The 19,083-nt window shown below is 39.8% G+C and overlaps 1 protein-coding gene across 1 annotated transcript in view; it reads left to right on the forward strand.

Moving 5' to 3' along the window:
- Positions 1-19,083, forward strand: part of IL1RAPL1 (interleukin 1 receptor accessory protein like 1) — a 678,538-nt gene that overhangs the window by 658,335 nt on the left and 1,120 nt on the right. The window contains exons 9-10 of the mRNA XM_047843240.1: positions 2,299-2,442; positions 18,865-19,035. Coding sequence (XP_047699196.1) covers positions 2,299-2,442; positions 18,865-19,035 — 315 coding nt within the window. The remainder of the gene's footprint in view (positions 1-2,298; positions 2,443-18,864; positions 19,036-19,083) is intronic.

Below are 19,083 nucleotides of genomic sequence, written 5' to 3' on the forward strand. Positions count from 1 at the left end.
CTTCTCTGAACAGTCTTCTTGTGGATATCTGCTTATATTTCCGTGGGTGAATACATAGGAGTGCACTTGCTAGTCATAGGGTAGATTCCTAAGCTAACTTTATTAGAAACCACCCCAAATTTTCTAATATAGTGGTACCATTGGGCTTTGCCATCAGCACCGTTTGAGAGTGCAAGTTAAGCGTTCTCCGTTATTTTTCCCTGTCTTTTCTCGTGCAAGCATTTTAGAGTGATAAATTGTGTCTAATGCGTTAAAAGAGAAAACAGAGTGACTCGGAAAAGAAACCACAGTTCAAATGTTTATCTCTTCCATCGTATCCAGTACAATTTAAATCAGATGATTTTGGTGTACAAATTAGCCTGTGGGCATAAGTTAGTTTTCTGCAGGTTTCTGTGTATATGGTGGAGTTAACTCATATACTGAGAGAACCAGGCCCAAGGCCCCCCACGGAATTACCTACCCACTTATCCTTTCTGTTCGCACAGGGATGGGACAACATCCTGAGGAGCTTTTTGTATTTCATTCCTGGTACTTTTGTAGTAGTATCTTGTGTAGGTCCTCACAAGATTCAGCATGTAAAGGTGTCTGATATTTATAAGTACAAAATATAAAAATTTCCAGGAGGCTCATTTTGGCATTTCCCTTTTCATATTCATTTAGACTCTAAAAGATTTAATAACTCGTTTTCTTTTTCTTCCTTAAATTCATAAAGTCCAATCACTTCTAATAAGGTTGTCTTCTATTTTCCATTTAATTTTAATAACAAGAGCATCAGAATACACTTGATTAAACAGCAGTTATATATGTTTTCTGATTAAACTGTTGAATTGAAAATGAAGGACTACATAATGAAAAATGTGGCTGAGTTCTGTAATTATCCCAGGAAAAGTCACATCACACGCAAACACACGTGCACACACGTGCACAAACACAAAATGTTCTTGTGAGAAAATGATGTCCGTGTTTTCAAGTTCTTTATCCCTGATAGGGCCCTGTACTCCTGATTATTTCACCCCCTTTTTGAGATCTCAGGAGTGATCTTGTAACACAAGAGTAGTTGTTACTCAAGCCATAGATTATTTTAAGGTTTTCACTGTAAGCCTACATTTCCTCTGCTCTGAAATTAGATAACCCATCGATGAATTTTAAAGTAAAGCATCAAAAATACCATTACTTTAGAGCCATCATTTCAGGAATTTTTATATCTAATGGTAATTAAGGAAACCAGCACTTTTCAACGTAGTCATCGACAATAGTGAACCATGGCTCCCCATCAGTAACGTGTGTACCGTGTTGATCAAGACGGCAGGCATACGTAGGCACGTAAAGTGAACTTCATAGTCTGTGCATTCTGGCTTAATGTTTAAAAGCCGGTAGCCTTCATTTTGTTACAATGTGTATGGGCTCTAACGGGGAAGAAAAGAGGTGAATATTCTATCCCCAGAAATGCCTGATAATTGTTAATGTAATATGGATATTCAAGAGGAAAAAGAGAACATGTATGTGGCAAGAGAATCCCTCTTTTGGGTAGAATGTAGCAAACTGCCTAGCAAAAGGGGAAAGAGAAGAAAAGAAAATTCTCTAAATAGCTTAGTGAAAGGAAAATACTACCGACATAGTCTGGGGTGACATCCACGAGGGGGCCGGCTCTTTGAGCCCAAGTATTCAGCCGCCAATACTGTGGCAGGCCACACTGGCACGACTATTCAGGAGGCAGCAGGCAGTATTCCTCAGGTGGTCCACCCACCCCTCTATGTCACAGTCCACACTGCCCTTCAGGAACTGCGTTGTTGGAACCCTTACGTCCCCTCAGCCCCAACCCCTAGGTGATAGCACAGGTGAGAAAGGTCAAGATTCACATTGGGTGAGTTCGGAAGCTGTCCTGACTTAAGCACTTCATATCCACAGGAACCGATATTTCTTTGATCAACTCCACAAGCATAATTTGTGGGATTCCCCCAAGGGATATGCTTATATGTGTTACTGTACTCAGGCAAGCCCAAGATTATCGTTTCCAAACCGGTATTTCTAATTTGTTTCCGTCCAATGCCGTCTCCCATTTTTACCATAAACGATGTCGCTTAGCAACACAGTTACCACAGACCACCTTATCTGGTTACCAAGGAAACAGACCTAGCAAGGTCCCATTTTCATGCAGAAGGGGAAGGGGTTGTGTTAATCCATCACCTACATCTGGTCTCATCCACAGAACTGTGAAATCAAGTTGAATTTGTGACTTGGAATGTGAACATGGTATAATTCCCTTTGGTGATTTGTTGTTGTTGTTGTTGTCCCCAGAGTTGATGTACACAGTTGAACTTGCTGGAGGGCTTGGTGCTATCCTTTTGCTGCTTGTTTGTCTGGTGACCATCTACAAGTGTTACAAGATAGAAATCATGCTCTTCTACAGGAATCATTTTGGGGCCGAGGAGCTGGATGGAGGTAAGATGAGTTCCCTCTTTTGATGTTCTCTCCGGATGTGCTTCTTTGTTTCCTGCAGTTCTTCTCATCTTTCACTGTTCAGTTTGTAAATTCATCTTTCACGTCGAACTCTACGTGTGATGCTTTGGAGCCAATAGGCAATTTCCTCTGCAAATGGTAAAGCAACACCTACCCTTTTTAGAATCCTATTCCAAATAGCACTTGCAAATTACAGACGCTGATTGCCACGCTATCCGTGTTCATCTTCTCTCACCTTGTAATCAGCACTGAAAGGCCAGCTTTGCTTTTCTACGGGCAAGGAGTGCCTCTTTTAATTGTGTTCCCTAGCCCAGTGGTTTGAACGGAATCTCAATTTGTTCCTTATTTAGACTGACCAGTTGTAATAAACTGTGTTGAATAGTTTAGAATGCATAGCAGTCTTTCCAGTCCTGTTTATGTAGCTATATTTAGACAGACTGATTTTTCTTCCAAGTGTGGACCAACAGATAATAATGTGCACAAGCACATTGTTTTCGACCAGTTTTACTCAAATTGGACAAGTAAATGTTGTTTACGTAGAAATCGTAATTATTATTTACCCCTTCTGGTCAGTCGTGAATTCCATGTGCCCTCTAAGAGGAATTTGGGGTCCTTCACATGGAGGTCCATAAACCACCCATTAGAGGACTGAAGATTTTTTTCGTTTTCGTCACTTGTAAATGATTCACACATGAGGTAAATTTGCAGTAGAGAGAGCATATGCAAACTGCCATACACAGTGCAGATGGCCACGGTTTCTTGCTCATATTTATCGACTTCTTTTCACTGTCACTTTTGCCCCGAGTGGCACAAAGGAAAATGAAGGGACCTTTCCACAATCCTCTAGAATAAATCCACAGGTAGAATTGTGGATTGTCAGACTTGGGAAGAGGAAGTTTGTTCAGTCTCTATTTTACCTTCTTCCCTCCCCATGGGGTGAAGTCTGTGCCACAGCACGACTGGGTTTTTAAAATTCGTAACTGTTGATTTGCCCCTTGGTTTCTGCCTTTCTCGCCTTCGTATGCAAGTTATTAAATCTTTTGGCTACTACTTCAAAGGGATATGAGAAAATTGTCAGTGTCAGAGCTGTTGTTGAATGAGTATCAAGCAAAGTGCTAGGCGTTCTTAAGTCATTCTTGCTAAGACTCAAAAACCTCTGAGGTCAGTATTGTAATCTCCATGTTGCTGAAAAGGCAACTAAGGTTCCCAGGGGTTAAATAACATACTGATGAAGATAACACAAGTATTGCTATAAGTGGCCAAGATGGGATTTGAAAATAGGTCGATGCCCAAAGCCTTTCTTTTCTTGAACAGTGAGTCCCTAATATTTTTTGCCTTTTAAAAATGTAGTATGTTCCGGGTGCCTGGGTGGTGCAGTGGGTTAAGTGTCCAACACTTGGTCTTGACTCAGGTCATGATCTCACGGTTCGTGACTTCGAGCCATGCATTGGACTCTGCTACGTTGGTGCACAGCCTGCTTGGGATTCTGTCTCTCCTTCTCTGTGCCCCTCCCCTGCTTGTGTGCGCTCCTTCTCTCTCTTTCTCTCAAAAAATGAGTAAACATTATGGGGCACCTGGGTGGCTCAGTCGGTTGAGCGTCCGACTTTGGCTCAGGTCATGATCTCACAGCTAGTGAATTCGAGCCCCGCATGGGGCTCTGTGCTGACAGCTTGGAGCCTGGGGCCTGCTTCAGATTCTGTGCCTCCTTCTCTCTGCCTCAACTCACTGGCATTCTGTCTCTGTCTCTCTCCAAAATAAATAAACATCAAAAAAAAATTTTTAAATGAATAAACATTAAAAAAATAAAAATTTAGTATGTTCAGTATAACCTAAAGATCTGATGTTGTTTGTACAGTCAGCATAGTAGATATTTGAAAAAGCAGATGATCTGAACGTTTTACTTAATCATTAACCCTGTTTTAAATATGTTTAGTTTCTGTTCTGAATGAGATGAAGGATTTCCCCCAAGCTGTAAATTTCCAATGCAGTTTCTATTTGTCATGTTATGAATGGTCAAAGATTCTGGATAGTTTAGATGCCTCGAAACCTTAGTCACATCCCCTTAGATCTTTCTTTTTTTAATGTTTATTTATTTATTTTGAGAAAGACCGAGAGCACGAGTAAGGGAGAGGCAGAGAGAGAGAGAGAGAGAGAGTATCTCAAGCAGGCTCTGCACTGTCAGCACAGAGTCCCACATGGGGCTCGATCCCACAAACCATGGGATCATGACCTGAGCCAAAATCAAGACTTGGACGCTTAACCGAATGAGCCACTCAGGCACCCTCCCTTAGATCTTTCTACACACACTCTTCCCTTGGTGGAAAATTTCTCTAACATCATCAAGTTCCCATTCTTCATAGCTCTCCTACAGTCCTTTCTTCTTCCGAAGAAAAGATAACTGTTAAGAAGAGACCCCAGGCTTTTCATATTCTTGACTTGGCTTAAAAAAATGTATTTCAAAAGTCTAAAGTTTAGTGATGCCTTCTTTATCCTTGGACACCACATTACCTCCCTTAAAAGGGGAATACATAAAATACTCTTGGATGTAAGGAAAAGCAGGGAGTATGAAGAAGAAGAGGGCAAGTTTAGATGGCTTACTCTGGTGATACGATAATGATAAATCTGTTGACCATTTGTTGAATATTTATTAAATAGCAAGTGCTGTGTTGGCTGCTTTGTTGGTACTCAGAAAATCACACAATTAGAAAGACAGAATTTTTAATTTTGATTTTTTAATTTTAAAAAATGTTTATTTATTTTGGGGTGGAGGGACAGAGAGAGAGGGGGAGGGAATTCCAGGCGGGCTCCATGCTGTCAGCGCAGAGCCTCACGTGGGGCTCCATCACGTGAACCATGAGATTACCTGTGCCAAAATCAAGAGTCAGACGCTTAACCAACTGAGCCACCCAGGTGCTCCTGAATTTTTTTTAAGATTTTATTTTTAAGTAATCTCTACACCCAATGTGGGGCTCGAACTCAAAACCAAGAGATCAAGAGTCGCATGCTCTACTGAATGAGCCAGCCAGGCACCCCCAGAAAGACAGAATTTAAGCCCAGATCCAAATAACTCCAAATTCGAATTATTTCAGCCTCTGTGTCAGACTGGGAAAGGAAGTATTTGGTGTCAGGAACACATCCATGCAGTTCCTTTCAGGTCATTACAATAGGTATTACTTGACTCTATCATTTCTGTATCAGAATGATTCTATTTTTCCAGGATAGAATATATTGATGTGGGGCACCTGGGTGGCTCAGTCGGTTGAGCATCCAACTTTGGCTCAGGTCATGATCTCATGGTTCGTGAGATCGAGCCCCGGGTCAGGCTTTGTGCTGACAGCTCGGAGCCTGGAGCCAGCTTTGGATTCTGTGTCTCCCTCTCTCTCTGCCCCTCCCCAACTCACGCTCTGTCTCTCTGTCTCTCTGAAAAATAAATAAAAGATTCGAGATGCTTTTCTCTCGATTTGTTCACCTCACTCTTGTCCCCCTCTACGTAACTTTACATTTTATTGTTTCCTCTGGATTCAGCTCTTAGCACTTCTCATTATACAATACCCACTTTTATGGATCGTCTTTACAGCCCTATCTTCAATTGCACTTATGCACTAATAGCCTCTAAATGTCCTTCTCCCCGTTCTCTTGTTTCATCATCAGTTAATTGTACCATTGTACCTCTTGAAAATAGACTGATTCCTTACTCTTAATTGTAGCTCCTTGTCCAAGCCTCCTACACTAGCTTCTTGGTCTTAATTCTCTACCCTTCCATTTTATCCTCCACACTCAGCCGGACTTCTCTTTTTAAGTACAAATTTACTGTGATTCTTTGCGAACCAAACCAAAAGAAAAAACAAACAAACGTACCTGTATGGTGCCTGCCAGAGCAAGTCTAGGCTTCTTAGCTCAGAAAACAACTGTACGAGCACAGGGCGACCCAGATTATATTTGTAGGGTCACCCCCTCTGTGGAGTCTGACCATGCATAGTTTCAGCTAGAATGAGATGCTGGTCTTTGGAAAAACAAAACTGTTGAGGACTGACCCAAGACTATGCAGTAATGCATAATTCTAAGATCTTTTCAGATAAATTAGGTATCTACAATGGTTAGGGGTAGAAAGGCAACTACTCTCCCACTGACTTGATTCCATTCCAGAATGAAAGAAACTTTAGATAAATTCTGTTGCATCTTCATTTATTAACAAACAAACATGTAAGCCATCCTGTAAACTCGAAGACGTTTCAACTGGCTGTCATGTGTGTCTGAGTGTGTGTGTGTATTCCAAAAGACCTTACAAGAAAGTTTTCCCCGAGGCAAATATGACAATATATCAGTGGCAGGATTAACGTTAAAAAAAGAAATTATTTAAGTTTAAGGTATACAATGTGATATATATATTGTGTGTGTGTGTGTGTGTGTGTGTGTGTGTGTGTGTAGAGAGAGAGAGAGAGAGAGGCATTTATCACTGTAAATTTTCCTCTTACAACTGCTTTGATTCATCTCATAATTTTGTTATGTTGTGTTTCCATTTTTGTTTGTCTCAAGATATTTTCTGATTTCCCTTTTGCTTTCTTTAACCCATCACTTATTTGAGAGTGTGATATGTAATATCCACATATTTGTGAATTTTCCATATTCTCCTGTTATTAATTTCTAGTCACATATCATTGTGGTCAGAAAAGATACCTGATATGATTGTGTGGCCCAACATATGTTCTATCCTCAAGAATATTGATTCATGCTTGAGAAGAATGCGTGTTTTGCTACTCTTGGCTGGATGTTCTTTATATATCTGTTAGGTCCATTTGGTCTATAGTGTTCTTCAAATCTACTGTTTCCTTATTAATTTTTACCTCAATGATCTATCCAATATTGAAAGTGAGCTATTGAAATCTGCTAATATTATTGTATTGCTGTTCAGTTCAATTAATATTTGCATGAAATATCTAGGTACTCCAATATCGGGTACATATACATTTACAGTTGTTACATCCTCTTGAAGAACTGACCCCTTTATCACGATATAGTATAGAGTGACCTTTATCCCTTGTGACTATTTTCATTGTAAATCTATTTTATCTGGTATAAATATAGCCACTCCTATATTTAGTTACTATTTCCAGGAATATCTCTTTCTATTCCTCCACTTTCAGCTTATGTGTGCCTTTAAAGATAAAGTGAGTCTTGGAAGCAGCATATTGTTGGATCTTATTTTTTTTTATCTCTTCAGCCACTCTTTGTTGTTTGATTGGAGAGTTTAGTCCATTTTCGTTTACATTGATTATTGATAGGTAAGGATTTACTATTGCCACTTTGTTAGTTATTTTCTGTTTGTTTTTTGTTGTCGTTCCTTTTTCTTCTTCCTCTCTTGCTGTCTTCTGTTGTGATTTTTTTTTAACTCATATGCTTTAATTCCTTTCTCTTTAACTTCTGTGTAGCTACTGTAGGTTTCTTCTTTGTGGATACCATGAGTTTACATGAAACATCTAATAGATATAACAGACTTTTTAATTAATTAATTAATTAATTTTTAATGTTTGTTTATTTATTTATTTATTTGAGAAAGAGAGACAGAACATGAGCAGGGAAAGGGAAGAGAAAGAGGGAGACGTAGAATCCGAAGCAGGCTCCAGGCTCTGAGCTGTCAGCACAGAGCCCAACACAGGGCTTGAACTCATGAACTGCAAGATCATGACCTGAGCCAAAGTCAGACACTTAACCAACTGAGCCACCCAGGCGCTGCTAACAGACTATTTTAGATTGATGACAACTTACCTTCAATTGCATACAAAAAGTTTACAGTTGGGCCACTTGGGTAGCTCAGTCAGTTAAACAAGCATCAGACTCGGTTTTGGCTCAAGTCATGATCTCACAGTCATGAGTTCAAGCCTTGCATTGGACTCTGCTCTGACAGCACTGAGCCTGCTTGGGATTCTCTCTCTTCCCGTCTCTCTACCCCTCCCCCACTCGCTCACTCTCTTTCTCTCTCTCTCTCTCTCTCTGTCTCTCAAAATAAATAAATAAACTTTTAAAAAAAGTCTATACTTTTGCTTTCCTATTTATGCTGTTGTTGTCATAGTTTACATCTTTTTATATCGTGTATCCATTCATACATTATTGTAGCTATAGATGTTATTTTTAATTTTATTTTAATTCCAGTGTAGCTAACATATAGTGTTATATTAGTGTCAGGTGTACAATATACTGATTCCATAGTTCCACGTATTGCTCAGTGCTCATCAAGATATGTGTAGTCTCGGGGCGCCTGGGTGGCGCAGTCGGTTAAGAGTCCGACTTCAGCCAGGTCACGATCTCGCGGTCTGTGAGTTCGAGCCCCATGTCAGGCTCTGGGCTGATGGCTCAGAGCCTGGAGCCTGTTTCCGATTCTGTGTCTCCCTCTCTCTCTGCCCCTCCCCCGTTCATGCTCTGTCTCTCTCTGTCCCCAAAATAAATAAATGTTGAAAAAAAAAATTAAAAAAAAAAGATATGTGTAATCTCGGGGCGCCTGGGTGGCTCAGTTGGTTGAGCATCCGACTTCAGCTGAGGTCATGATCTCACTGCTGGAGGAGCGGGGCATCCCTGCTGACCCAGGCCCTCCGTGTCCTACGAGGGCCCTTCCCTCCCTCCTAGCTGCGAAAGTCCAGGCTGCTTGCAGGCCTCTGGTTGATTTCCTGCTGAGCACCTGCAGGAGGCAGGGTCCCCCATCCAGCATGACCCACACAGGTGACACCTTTAGGTCCAGAAGGGGGAGGGGCTTGGCTGCACAACCTGAAATCATAGGAACACAAAGAAGGTCTTTTTAAAATCTATGCTGGGGAACCTAAGTTGGTCAGTCGGTTAAGCGTCGGACTTCAGCTCAGGTCACAACCTCGCGGTTCGTGGGTTCCAGCCCCGCAGTCGGGCTCTGTGCTGACAGCTCAGAGCCTGGAGCCTGCTTCAGATTCTGTGTCTCCCTCTCTCTCTGCCCCTTCCCCCATTCGGGTTCTGTCTCTCTCTCCCTCAATACTAAAGAAACATAAAAAAAAAATTTTTTTTAAAGATATGTGTATTCTCAGGACACCTGTGTGGCTCAGTTAGTTAAGTGGTCCAACTTTGGCTCAGGTCATGATCTTGCGGTTCCTAAGTTCGAGCCCCACATTGGGCTCTGTGCTGACAACTCAGAGCCTGGAGCCTGCTTTGGATTCTGTGTCTCCCTCTCTCTCTCTCTCCCTCTATGCCCCCCCAAAAATAAATAAAAATTAAATATATATATATATATATATACATATATATATATATATATATATATATATATATGTGTACTCTTAATCCCCTTTGCCTATTTCATCCATCCCCCATCCACCTCCCCTCTGGTAACCATCAATTTGTTCTCTATACTTAAGAGCCTGTTTCTTGGTTGTCTGTCTCTTTTCTTTTCCCTTTGTCCATTTGTTTTGTTTCTTAATTTCCACATATGAGTGAATCATATGGTATTTATCTTTCTCTGACTGACTTATTTTGCTTAGCATAATACTCTGTAGTTCCACCCATGTTGTTGCACATGACATTTCATTCTTCTTTTATGACTGAATAATACTCCATTATGTATATATATATATACATACATATATACACACATATATGTACATTTGTGTATATATATGTATGTATGTATATATATATATATATATATATATATACACACCACATCTTTGTCCATTCATCTATCAGTGGAGACTTGGGCTGCTTCCATAATTTGGCTATTGTAAATACTGCTGCAATAAACATATGGGTGTGTATATCCTTTCAAATTTGTGTTTTTGTATTCTTTGGGTAAATACCCAGTTGTGCAATTGCTGTGTCATAGAGTAGTGCTGTTTTTAAATTTTTGAGCAAACTCCATACTGTTTACATGGTGGCTACACCAGTTTGCATTCGCACCAACAGTGCAAGAGCGTTCCCCTTTCTCCCCATCCTCACCAACACTTGTTGTTTCTTGTGTTTTTGATTTTAACCATTCTGACAGGTGTGAGATGATATCTCATGATAGTTTTGATTTGCATTTCCCTGATGATGAGTGATATCAAGCATCTGGTCATGTGTCTTTTAGTCTTCTGGATGTCTTCTTTGGAGTAATGTCTGTTCATGTCTTCTGCCTATGTTTTAATTGGATTATTTGTTTTGGGGGGCATTTAGATGTGTAAGCTCTTTATACATTTTGGATACTAACCCTTTATCAGACATACCATTTGCAAATATCTTTTCCCATTTTGTAGGGTGCGATTTAGGTTTGTTGATTGTTTCTGTTACCGTGCATAAGTTTTTATTTTGATGTAGTCCCAATAATTTATTTTTGCTTTTATTTCCCTTGCCTTAGGAGATATATCTAGAAAAATGTTGCGACAGCTGATGTCAGAGAAATTACTGCCTATGCTCTCCTCTAGGATTTTTATGCTTTCAGGTCTCACATTTAGGTCTTCCATCCATTTCGAGTTTATTTTTGTGTATGGTGTACAAAAGTCATCCAGTTTCATTGTTTTACATTTTGCTGTCCAGTTTTCCCAGCACCATTTGTTGAAGAGGCTGTCTTTCCCGCTGCATATTCTTGCCTCTTTTGTTGAAGATTAATTGACCATATAGTCATGGGTTTGTTTGGGGGCATTCTATCCTGTTCCATTGATCTATATGTCTAGTTTTGTGCCAGTACCATACAGTTTTGATCACTACAGCTTTACAGTATAACTTGAAATCTGGAACTGTGATACCTCTACCTTTGTTTTGTTTTGTTTTGTTTTTTGTTCAAGTTTCTTTTGGCTATTCAAGGTTCTTTTGTTGTTCCATTCAAATTTTAGATTATTTGTCCTACTGCATTTCTATTCACCAGTAATGAGGCAACAGAAAGAGAAATTAAGAAAGCAGTCCCATTTACAGCTGTACCAAAAAGAATAAACTTACCTAGGAATAAACTTAACTAAGCAGGTGAAAGACTATACTCGGAAAACTATGAAACACTGGTGAAAGAAGTTGAAGACAACAAACAAATGGAAACACATTCCATGCTCATGGATTGGAAGAGAAAATATGCTGAAATGTCCATACTGCCCAAAGCAATCTATAGAATTAATGCAATCCCTATCAAAATGCCAATAGGGGCACTTTGGTGGCTTAGTTGAGAGTTCGACTTCAGCTCAGCTCATGGTTTGTGAGTTTGAGCCCCACATCAGGCTTGTTGCTGTCAGCACAGAGCCTGCTTCAGAAACTCTGTCCCCTTCTCTCTCTGCTTCTCCCCCACTTATTCTCTTTCTGTCTCTCTGTCTCTCTCTCTCTCAACAGTAAAAGAAACATAAAAAATAGTATTTTTCACTGAACTAGAACAAATAATTATAGTTATTTTTAATATTCTTTTCATGAACTTTTATACTAGAGATATAAGTGATTTTTTTATCAGTTTTTCAAAGTTTCTCCAGTCGTGTAAAGCTCAGACACATTAAGATTAGTCAATACATGGGGTACCTGAGTGGCTCAGTCAGTGAAGCGTCTGACTTCGACTCAGGTCATGATGCCATGGTTCATGGGTTCAAGCCCCGCGTCGGGCTCTGTGATGACAGCTCAAAGCCTGGAGCCTGCCTCAGATTCTTTGTCTCCTTCTCTCTCTGTCCCTCCCCGACTCATGCTCTGTCTCTCTCTGCCTCTCAAAAATAAATAAATGTAACAAATAAAAAAGATTAGTCAATGTATGTGATTTACACCGCCATTACAGTATTAGGGTGTTCTGGATTTGACTATATATTCGCTTTTACCATTGAGTTTTATATTTTTAGGTTTTCACGTTCTTACTTAATGTCCTTTTATTTCAACTCAAAAAACTTCTTTTGGCATTTCTTGTAAGGCTGGTCTAGTGGTGATGAACTCCCTTAGCTTTTGTTTGTCTGGGAATGACTTTCCCTCTCCTTAATTTTGAAGAACTACTTTTCTGATATAGTATTCTTGTATTCTTGGTTTACGTTTTTAACTTTCATCCCTCTGAATTTTTTACCCCATTCCGTCCTGTCCTGAAAGGTTTCGACAGTTCAGTTTCTTTAAGATGATTATTTTGAATTCTCTGTCAAACGGATTGTAGATCTCCATTTCTTTGGGGTTGGTTAATGGAACTTCATTAGTTCCTGATTCTTCATGATCTATGTACCCTTGCATTGATGTCTGTGCATTTGAAGGAACAAATACCTGTTGTAGTCTTTACAGAATGATTTCAGCAGGTGAAATCCTTCTCCGATCTGTTCCCCAAGCCAGTGGGATTACCTCCAGAGTTGCAGCCATGCTAAGTTGGAGCCAGTTTTGAGGCTCTTGCTGGGTCTGCAGCAGGGTCCATGTTTGGCAGGCTTGTTACCAGGGGCTCGAGTGGGCTAGGATCTTCTTTGGCACCTGGGCGTATGGACCTGCCTCTAGGATCCTGCTCAGCAGGGCAGTGCTTGGATAATTATTTCAGGGTGCATAGTTGGGTCTTCAGTCAGTGGGCCTTTTACCACGGTGTGGACAGATGTGACTCCCACCAGGTCCCTGGGTGAGCAGGACTTGCTCTGGACCATGGCTGAGGGGATTTATGCATGGATGTTTTCTTTGCCCGTTTTGCTGATGTCATTCCTGTTGTTCATTTTTTTTTGTTGAATATTGCAATCAGAATCGCTTCAAAGTCATGGGAAGAGTAAATCAATGACTCTATTTGAATTTGTGCAAACTATTGCAAAGAGTACGTACACCAGCTGTTTTCCATCTCTGCAGTGAACAGAATTCCAGTCGCAGGTTTCAATTACAGAAAATAAAATTTAAAGAATAAAGTTTAGAATAAGAAATATACTCTTGCAGTACCCTCTTATGATTAACCATTTTTAAGCTATTTATAAACTTATGTTGAATTGAAAATATCACAGACCTTTTCTTTAAACACCTTAGCATAATTTTGTTCTTCCTATGGTTATAAAAATGTCAGTTTTTCGAAGTTTCTCCAATCACATAAAGCTCAGACACATAAAGATTAGCCAGTTTATGTGCTTACAGATATTAAACAAAATCGAAGACTTGTTACCCAAGATTCATATTTGTCTGCTAATTGGGAAAACAGAAGAAACCTTACAATAGGAATGATTTTGAGTCAGAACACACTGCTGAATTTAGTATGGTATCTGGCACGACGTTTGCAGTCTGGTAACTTTCAAATCAGGAGTTTGCTTCTGGTAGTAAATAAATGCTTAGCCCATTACTGCTCTGGCATCGACTCTGGGGAAAGAGAGGAATTAGATATCAATCAAGTGTGCCATGGCTTTGGAGATGCAGATATTCGGAAGGGGCTTTTGGGCCACGTTTCCTACCAAGATTATCTGCATGTGAGCGACTTCTTTTGACCTGAGAGATATTAGCTTAACTACTATAAATTTGTCCAGATGACATAAAAAGATAGAAAAGTGACTGAGGCTTTAGTACCAATTCCTGAGGTTTATTTAGGCTTAATATGGTTAATATATATATTATTCTAGGCAAGAATCTATTTTCTTTTTGATGGAAGTGTGGATCTTCAGTTTTTTTGTTTAGAGTACATCCCCTGTAAGTATTAGCCCCATTTACGATGGACCCAATGCTGCAACGTTTAGTTTTTGTTGTTCTCTGGTCAGTTACCGTCAGCTGACTGCAGTTCTTTGATACCTTTGAGCCCTCTGGATGTCTATATCCTGTCCTAGAGCAGAGTTCCTCAAAGTGTGGTCCCTGGACCAGCAGCAGCATCACCTGAGAGCTTGCTATAAATGCAAATTCTCAGGAGTTATTCTAGAAATATTGAATGGAACACTCTGAAGGTAGGGCCCAGCAACCCATATTTACCAAGCCCTCCAAATTGTAGTCATTCATACTCAAGTCTGAAAAACACTTTTTCAGAGGAGTTTACAAGGACTCTAAAAGTCTTCTGTGGAGTCACAGTGAGCAACTACAGTTTAAGACTATTCCAAAGGAACCTTGCTAAATGCTGACCCCACAGCTTCTAGTAATTCCTTGAGGAGTCCAGGCAGCATGGGGTGTATATCTCCAAAGCCACCTCTCCTAGGAAATAGTCCAGGTCTTGAGAAAATCCCCACACTGGCTATTAAGATAGAAGTCATGTGATACCCAAATGAAAGATTATTCGTTTATTTAATTAACACGCTCGGTTTGAGCATCTACTAAGCCCTAATGACACGTGTCAGTCAAGGATATTGTAGTCAAAGAAAAAAGAAAAGATGGGAGCACAATAATATCATACGTGAGAAAAGAGATCACCTCCAAGTCAAAGATGTCAGACTCAAATTCAAAAGAAATTCACTCCAGATCTAGCTGCTGGTTTTTGGCAATGAGAAGCCATAAATATTTTCCAAGATACTATAAACATAATCAGTGGTGATATTTGGAAAGATAAATTTTACAACTGTATGTGGAATGGGCCAGAAGGAGAAAGAAACAGAAGGAAGACCTACTAAAATAGAATTATAACAGCTAAGAAATGAGTAGGACCCAACCTGGGTTGGAAACAGAATCCAAAGGACTTTTAACAATGAATGCCTATGATATGATCAGTAATTAGAAAGGATAAGTGGAACATACATCTGACATTTGGAGAATAAAGAAGTAAGATGGTAATGTTATTAACCTTACAGTGAAATAAAAGGTGAAGAACAGAGCATGAGATCAGAAGCATGTTATGTTGTCAGCATCCGGATTAAGGGGTCCAGGTTACAGGTGAAAGTGGGGTATAGTAGCTAGTTCTTGAGAACGAAAACAGGTCTGTACATCTAAATTAGGGAATTATCTATAGATGTGATTATTGATGTCAAAGGAGGAAAAGAGATTTAAAATTTCTTTTTCATATTTATTTATTTTTGAGAGAAAGACAGAGCGTGAGCAGGGGAGAGAGGCAGAGGGAGAGGGAGATACAGAATCCCCTCTGAGCTGTCAGCACAGAGCCCCACTCCGGGCTCGAACTCACGAACCATGAGATCATGACCTGAGCCAAACTCAGATGCTTAACTGACTGAGCCACCCAGCAGCTCCAGGAAAGGAGATTTTTAGGGGAAAGTAGGCTGAGAGACAAATGAAGCAGGTCACAGAAAACATCTTGAGGAACAACAGCATTTATGACGTGTAAGAGCAATGTCCGTGGAAGAGGCAGAGAAACAGTATCGTGTAAGCAACAGTGATATCAAGCTGGAACTTACCAGTATCATTGGACCAGTTGTTTTCATCTCTTCTGAGTGCTCTGTCCTTATTGGTGTTCATATTGATATGATTTTCAATTGTTTTTTTTTTTTTTTTTTTTACTTTTTAAGTTTATTTAAATCCAAGTTAGTTGGGGCACCTGGGTGGCTCAGTTGGTTAAGCGTCCGACTTCGGCTCAGGTCATGATCTCGCGGTTTGTGAGTTCAAGCTCTGCATCGGGCTCTGTGATGACAGCTCAAAGCCTGGAGCCTGCCTCAGATTCTTTGTCTCCCCCTCTCTCCACCCCTCCCCCACTCTACTCTCTCTCTCTCTCTCTCTCAAAAATAAATGAACATTAAAAATAAATAAACATTAAAAAATAAAAAATATATTCTTTTAAAAAAATTCTAACATTTATTCATTTTTGAGAGACAGAGAGAACAGAGTGTGAGCCGGGAAGGGGCAGAGAGAGAGGGTGACAGAATCCAAAGCAGGCTCCAGGCTCTGAGCTGTCAGCACAGGCGGGGTGCTCGAACTCACTGTGAGATCATGACCTGAGCTGAAGTCAGACACTCAACTAACTGAGCCACCCAGGCGCCCTCCAAAAAATAAAAAAATGTTAAAAATAATAAATCCCAGTTAGTTGACATATAGTGTGATAATGATTTCGAGAGTAGAATTTAGTGATTCAGGGGCACCTGAGTGGCTCAGTGGGTTAAGTGTCTGCCTCTTGGTTTCAGCTCAGGTCATGAGCTCACAGTTCATGGGTTCGAGCTCCACATCAGGCTCTGCGCTCGCAGTGTGGAGCCTGCCTGGGACTCTCTCTCTCCCATATCTCTCTGCCAGTACGCTGCTTGCACCCTCTCTCCCTCAAAATAAATAAACTTAAAAAAAATTTTTTTAAAGGGTAGAATTTAGTGACGCATCACTTATATATGACACCCAGTGCTCATCCCAACAAGTGCCCTCCTTAATGCCCATCATCCATTTAGCCCATCTCCTCACCCAACACGCCTCCAGCAACCCTCAGTTTGAGAGAGAGAACATGTGCCGCACTCAAGCAAGCAAGGGAGGGGCAGAAGGAGAGGGAGACAATCTTAGGCAGGCTCCGCGGGCAGTGCTGAGCCCAAGCCAGAGCTTGATCTGACCACCATGAGATCGTGACCTGAGCCAAAATCAAGAGTTGGTCAGTTATCATATTGAGCTCCCCAGGTGCCCCTGATTTTCAAGTATTTTTAAGCTTAAAGAAGGTAAAGGGCTAGGAATGAGGATCTAGTCATTAGGCTCCCCAGAAGTGGGCAAACTTCAACATGTTATAGTGCCTTGTAGCAAACTGGAAGAGAACAACTTCTAAGAAAAAAATAGTATATGCATGAAATCATTCTACCATCCACAGTCTGGTTTAAGGAACACTCCCTTTGGGCCATGACCCCTTTACTACTCTTAGCAACATGTTTGTCCCCTAGAAATAAACCATTGAGCTGTCTACATCGCCTACTAGATTGGAAGCTACCGATTAATATTATGTCTCATAGATATGGCTTGTGAATATCTAATGCGTGGACATTTTAATTAAATATTAACTGGTATTACATACTAGCTTTACTATGTGCTATTTTCTATGATTTCTTATTCAACTAAACTGTTTACATCGACATGCTATAGCAAATATAATTATTATTTTTGGTGAAAATGGAATTTTATTTATAATATGTAGAGCTATTTCCTGGTTGAAGAATAAAGAAAATACCAAGTATCAAAATATGGCATGTTTGGATGATTGCTATTTTCTAGACTTTTTTCCAACCTGAAACCTGCTTTATTATTTTTTTTTAAGTCTTCTATATCTAAAGATTTTCATTCAGGTATCCCATAGTGGAGTTGTTAGTTTCTTACATACCTGTTTTAACTTCAGATACAGTTAACAGTTTTCTGAGTTTGCCCTATCAACTTTTACTTATAGAATGACTTCTAGCTGGCTCAGGACTGTCAGACTACTGAAATGAACACACCCATATGAATCTCTGAAAGTGAGCTATAGTGTCACCAAAGTCAAAAGGAGTGTCTCAAAGCCACCCAGAGCAACGGTCAAGGACGTCCATCTATCTTTGATGTTTTATAGCCCCAACGTTTTAAATGTTCTGTGCCAAATGCAAAGCTCATTTTGTTCTGAAATTTAGGAATGTTTCGATCCAACTTGATCTGATAACTGAGTAATACGCTGACAATCATCAGGGAAGTACAAAAGAGACCTAAGGATATTGGTATTTGGTAAGCTCAACATACTGATAGTATTTAGAATTGAGGTGAATTATGAATCCGGATAATCACGTTCTGAAAAGGCAACTGATGAATGAAAGACTGTCCAGAAGAGAAATGACTTATTTTAATTAGAAACAACCAATATGAAATTTGGGATGTTTAATGTTAAGCAATTAAGATAAAGATAATGCATGATAGCAGTCATCAGATATTTAAAGAGTTTCCATGTAAAAAAGGGAAAGAATGAGGAAAGAAACAGATTTGAGAACTAAGTTTCATTCACTTATATTGTAATTATTTTTTATTCTTACGGTCAAATAATAAAAAATATCTGGCAATATTTTACGTGTGAGATAAACAGAGATCAGCAAAACAATATGGCTTTCTAAAATAATTCAGTATAACATTCTCATTCCCCAAGTCCCAGAACTGGCTCCCAGTAGAAAATTAATAATTCCAAGCTTTTATTTTCTCCCCAACAGAAAATCAGCACAGTACCCACCATCAAAATATCATTCCTCTGTGGTCAAGCCAGGTGCCGTTTTCTTTTTTTTCAACAGAGTAAAATGACCAAAGGCAGGATTAGTTGAATGTACAATTATTTAGAGTAAGAGCATAGTACTCAGTTATGTGCCTTTTATAAGCAGTCAAGATGCTCCATCATCCATGCATCAAAAATGTTCGAAGTTAACATTTCCTTGCTCTTGTTGTTGATTTTGTTTTTACTACTGTCCTCACAACAACAACAAAAATAAAAATGTGAGTTTGTAACCTCCAAATTAGTTCCAGAATATTTGGCGTTATTGACTTCTTATTGGAAACGAATAGACTTCCGTCTTTGGTCTCCCCGAAGCAGAACATTTAGAGATGTTTTTGAAAAGACTTGAATGTTTTCATGTCCTGTTGTTTTCTGTGGAATGTAGTGCCTTCAACTTTACTCTGTAATGTTTTTGACAGACAATAAAGATTATGATGCCTATTTATCATACACCAAAGTGGATCCTGACCAGTGGAATCAAGAGACTGGAGAAGAAGAACGCTTTGCTCTTGAAATCCTACCTGACATGCTTGAAAAGCATTACGGATATAAGTTGTTTATACCAGACAGAGATTTAATCCCAACTGGAAGTAAGTTAATGTTTTCAGTTGAGAGTGTGCATATTCTTGGTCTGTCTG

Source organism: Prionailurus viverrinus, chromosome X (assembly GCF_022837055.1).
Source record: "Prionailurus viverrinus isolate Anna chromosome X, UM_Priviv_1.0, whole genome shotgun sequence".
In the NCBI taxonomy this organism is placed as follows: domain Eukaryota; kingdom Metazoa; phylum Chordata; class Mammalia; order Carnivora; family Felidae; genus Prionailurus; species Prionailurus viverrinus.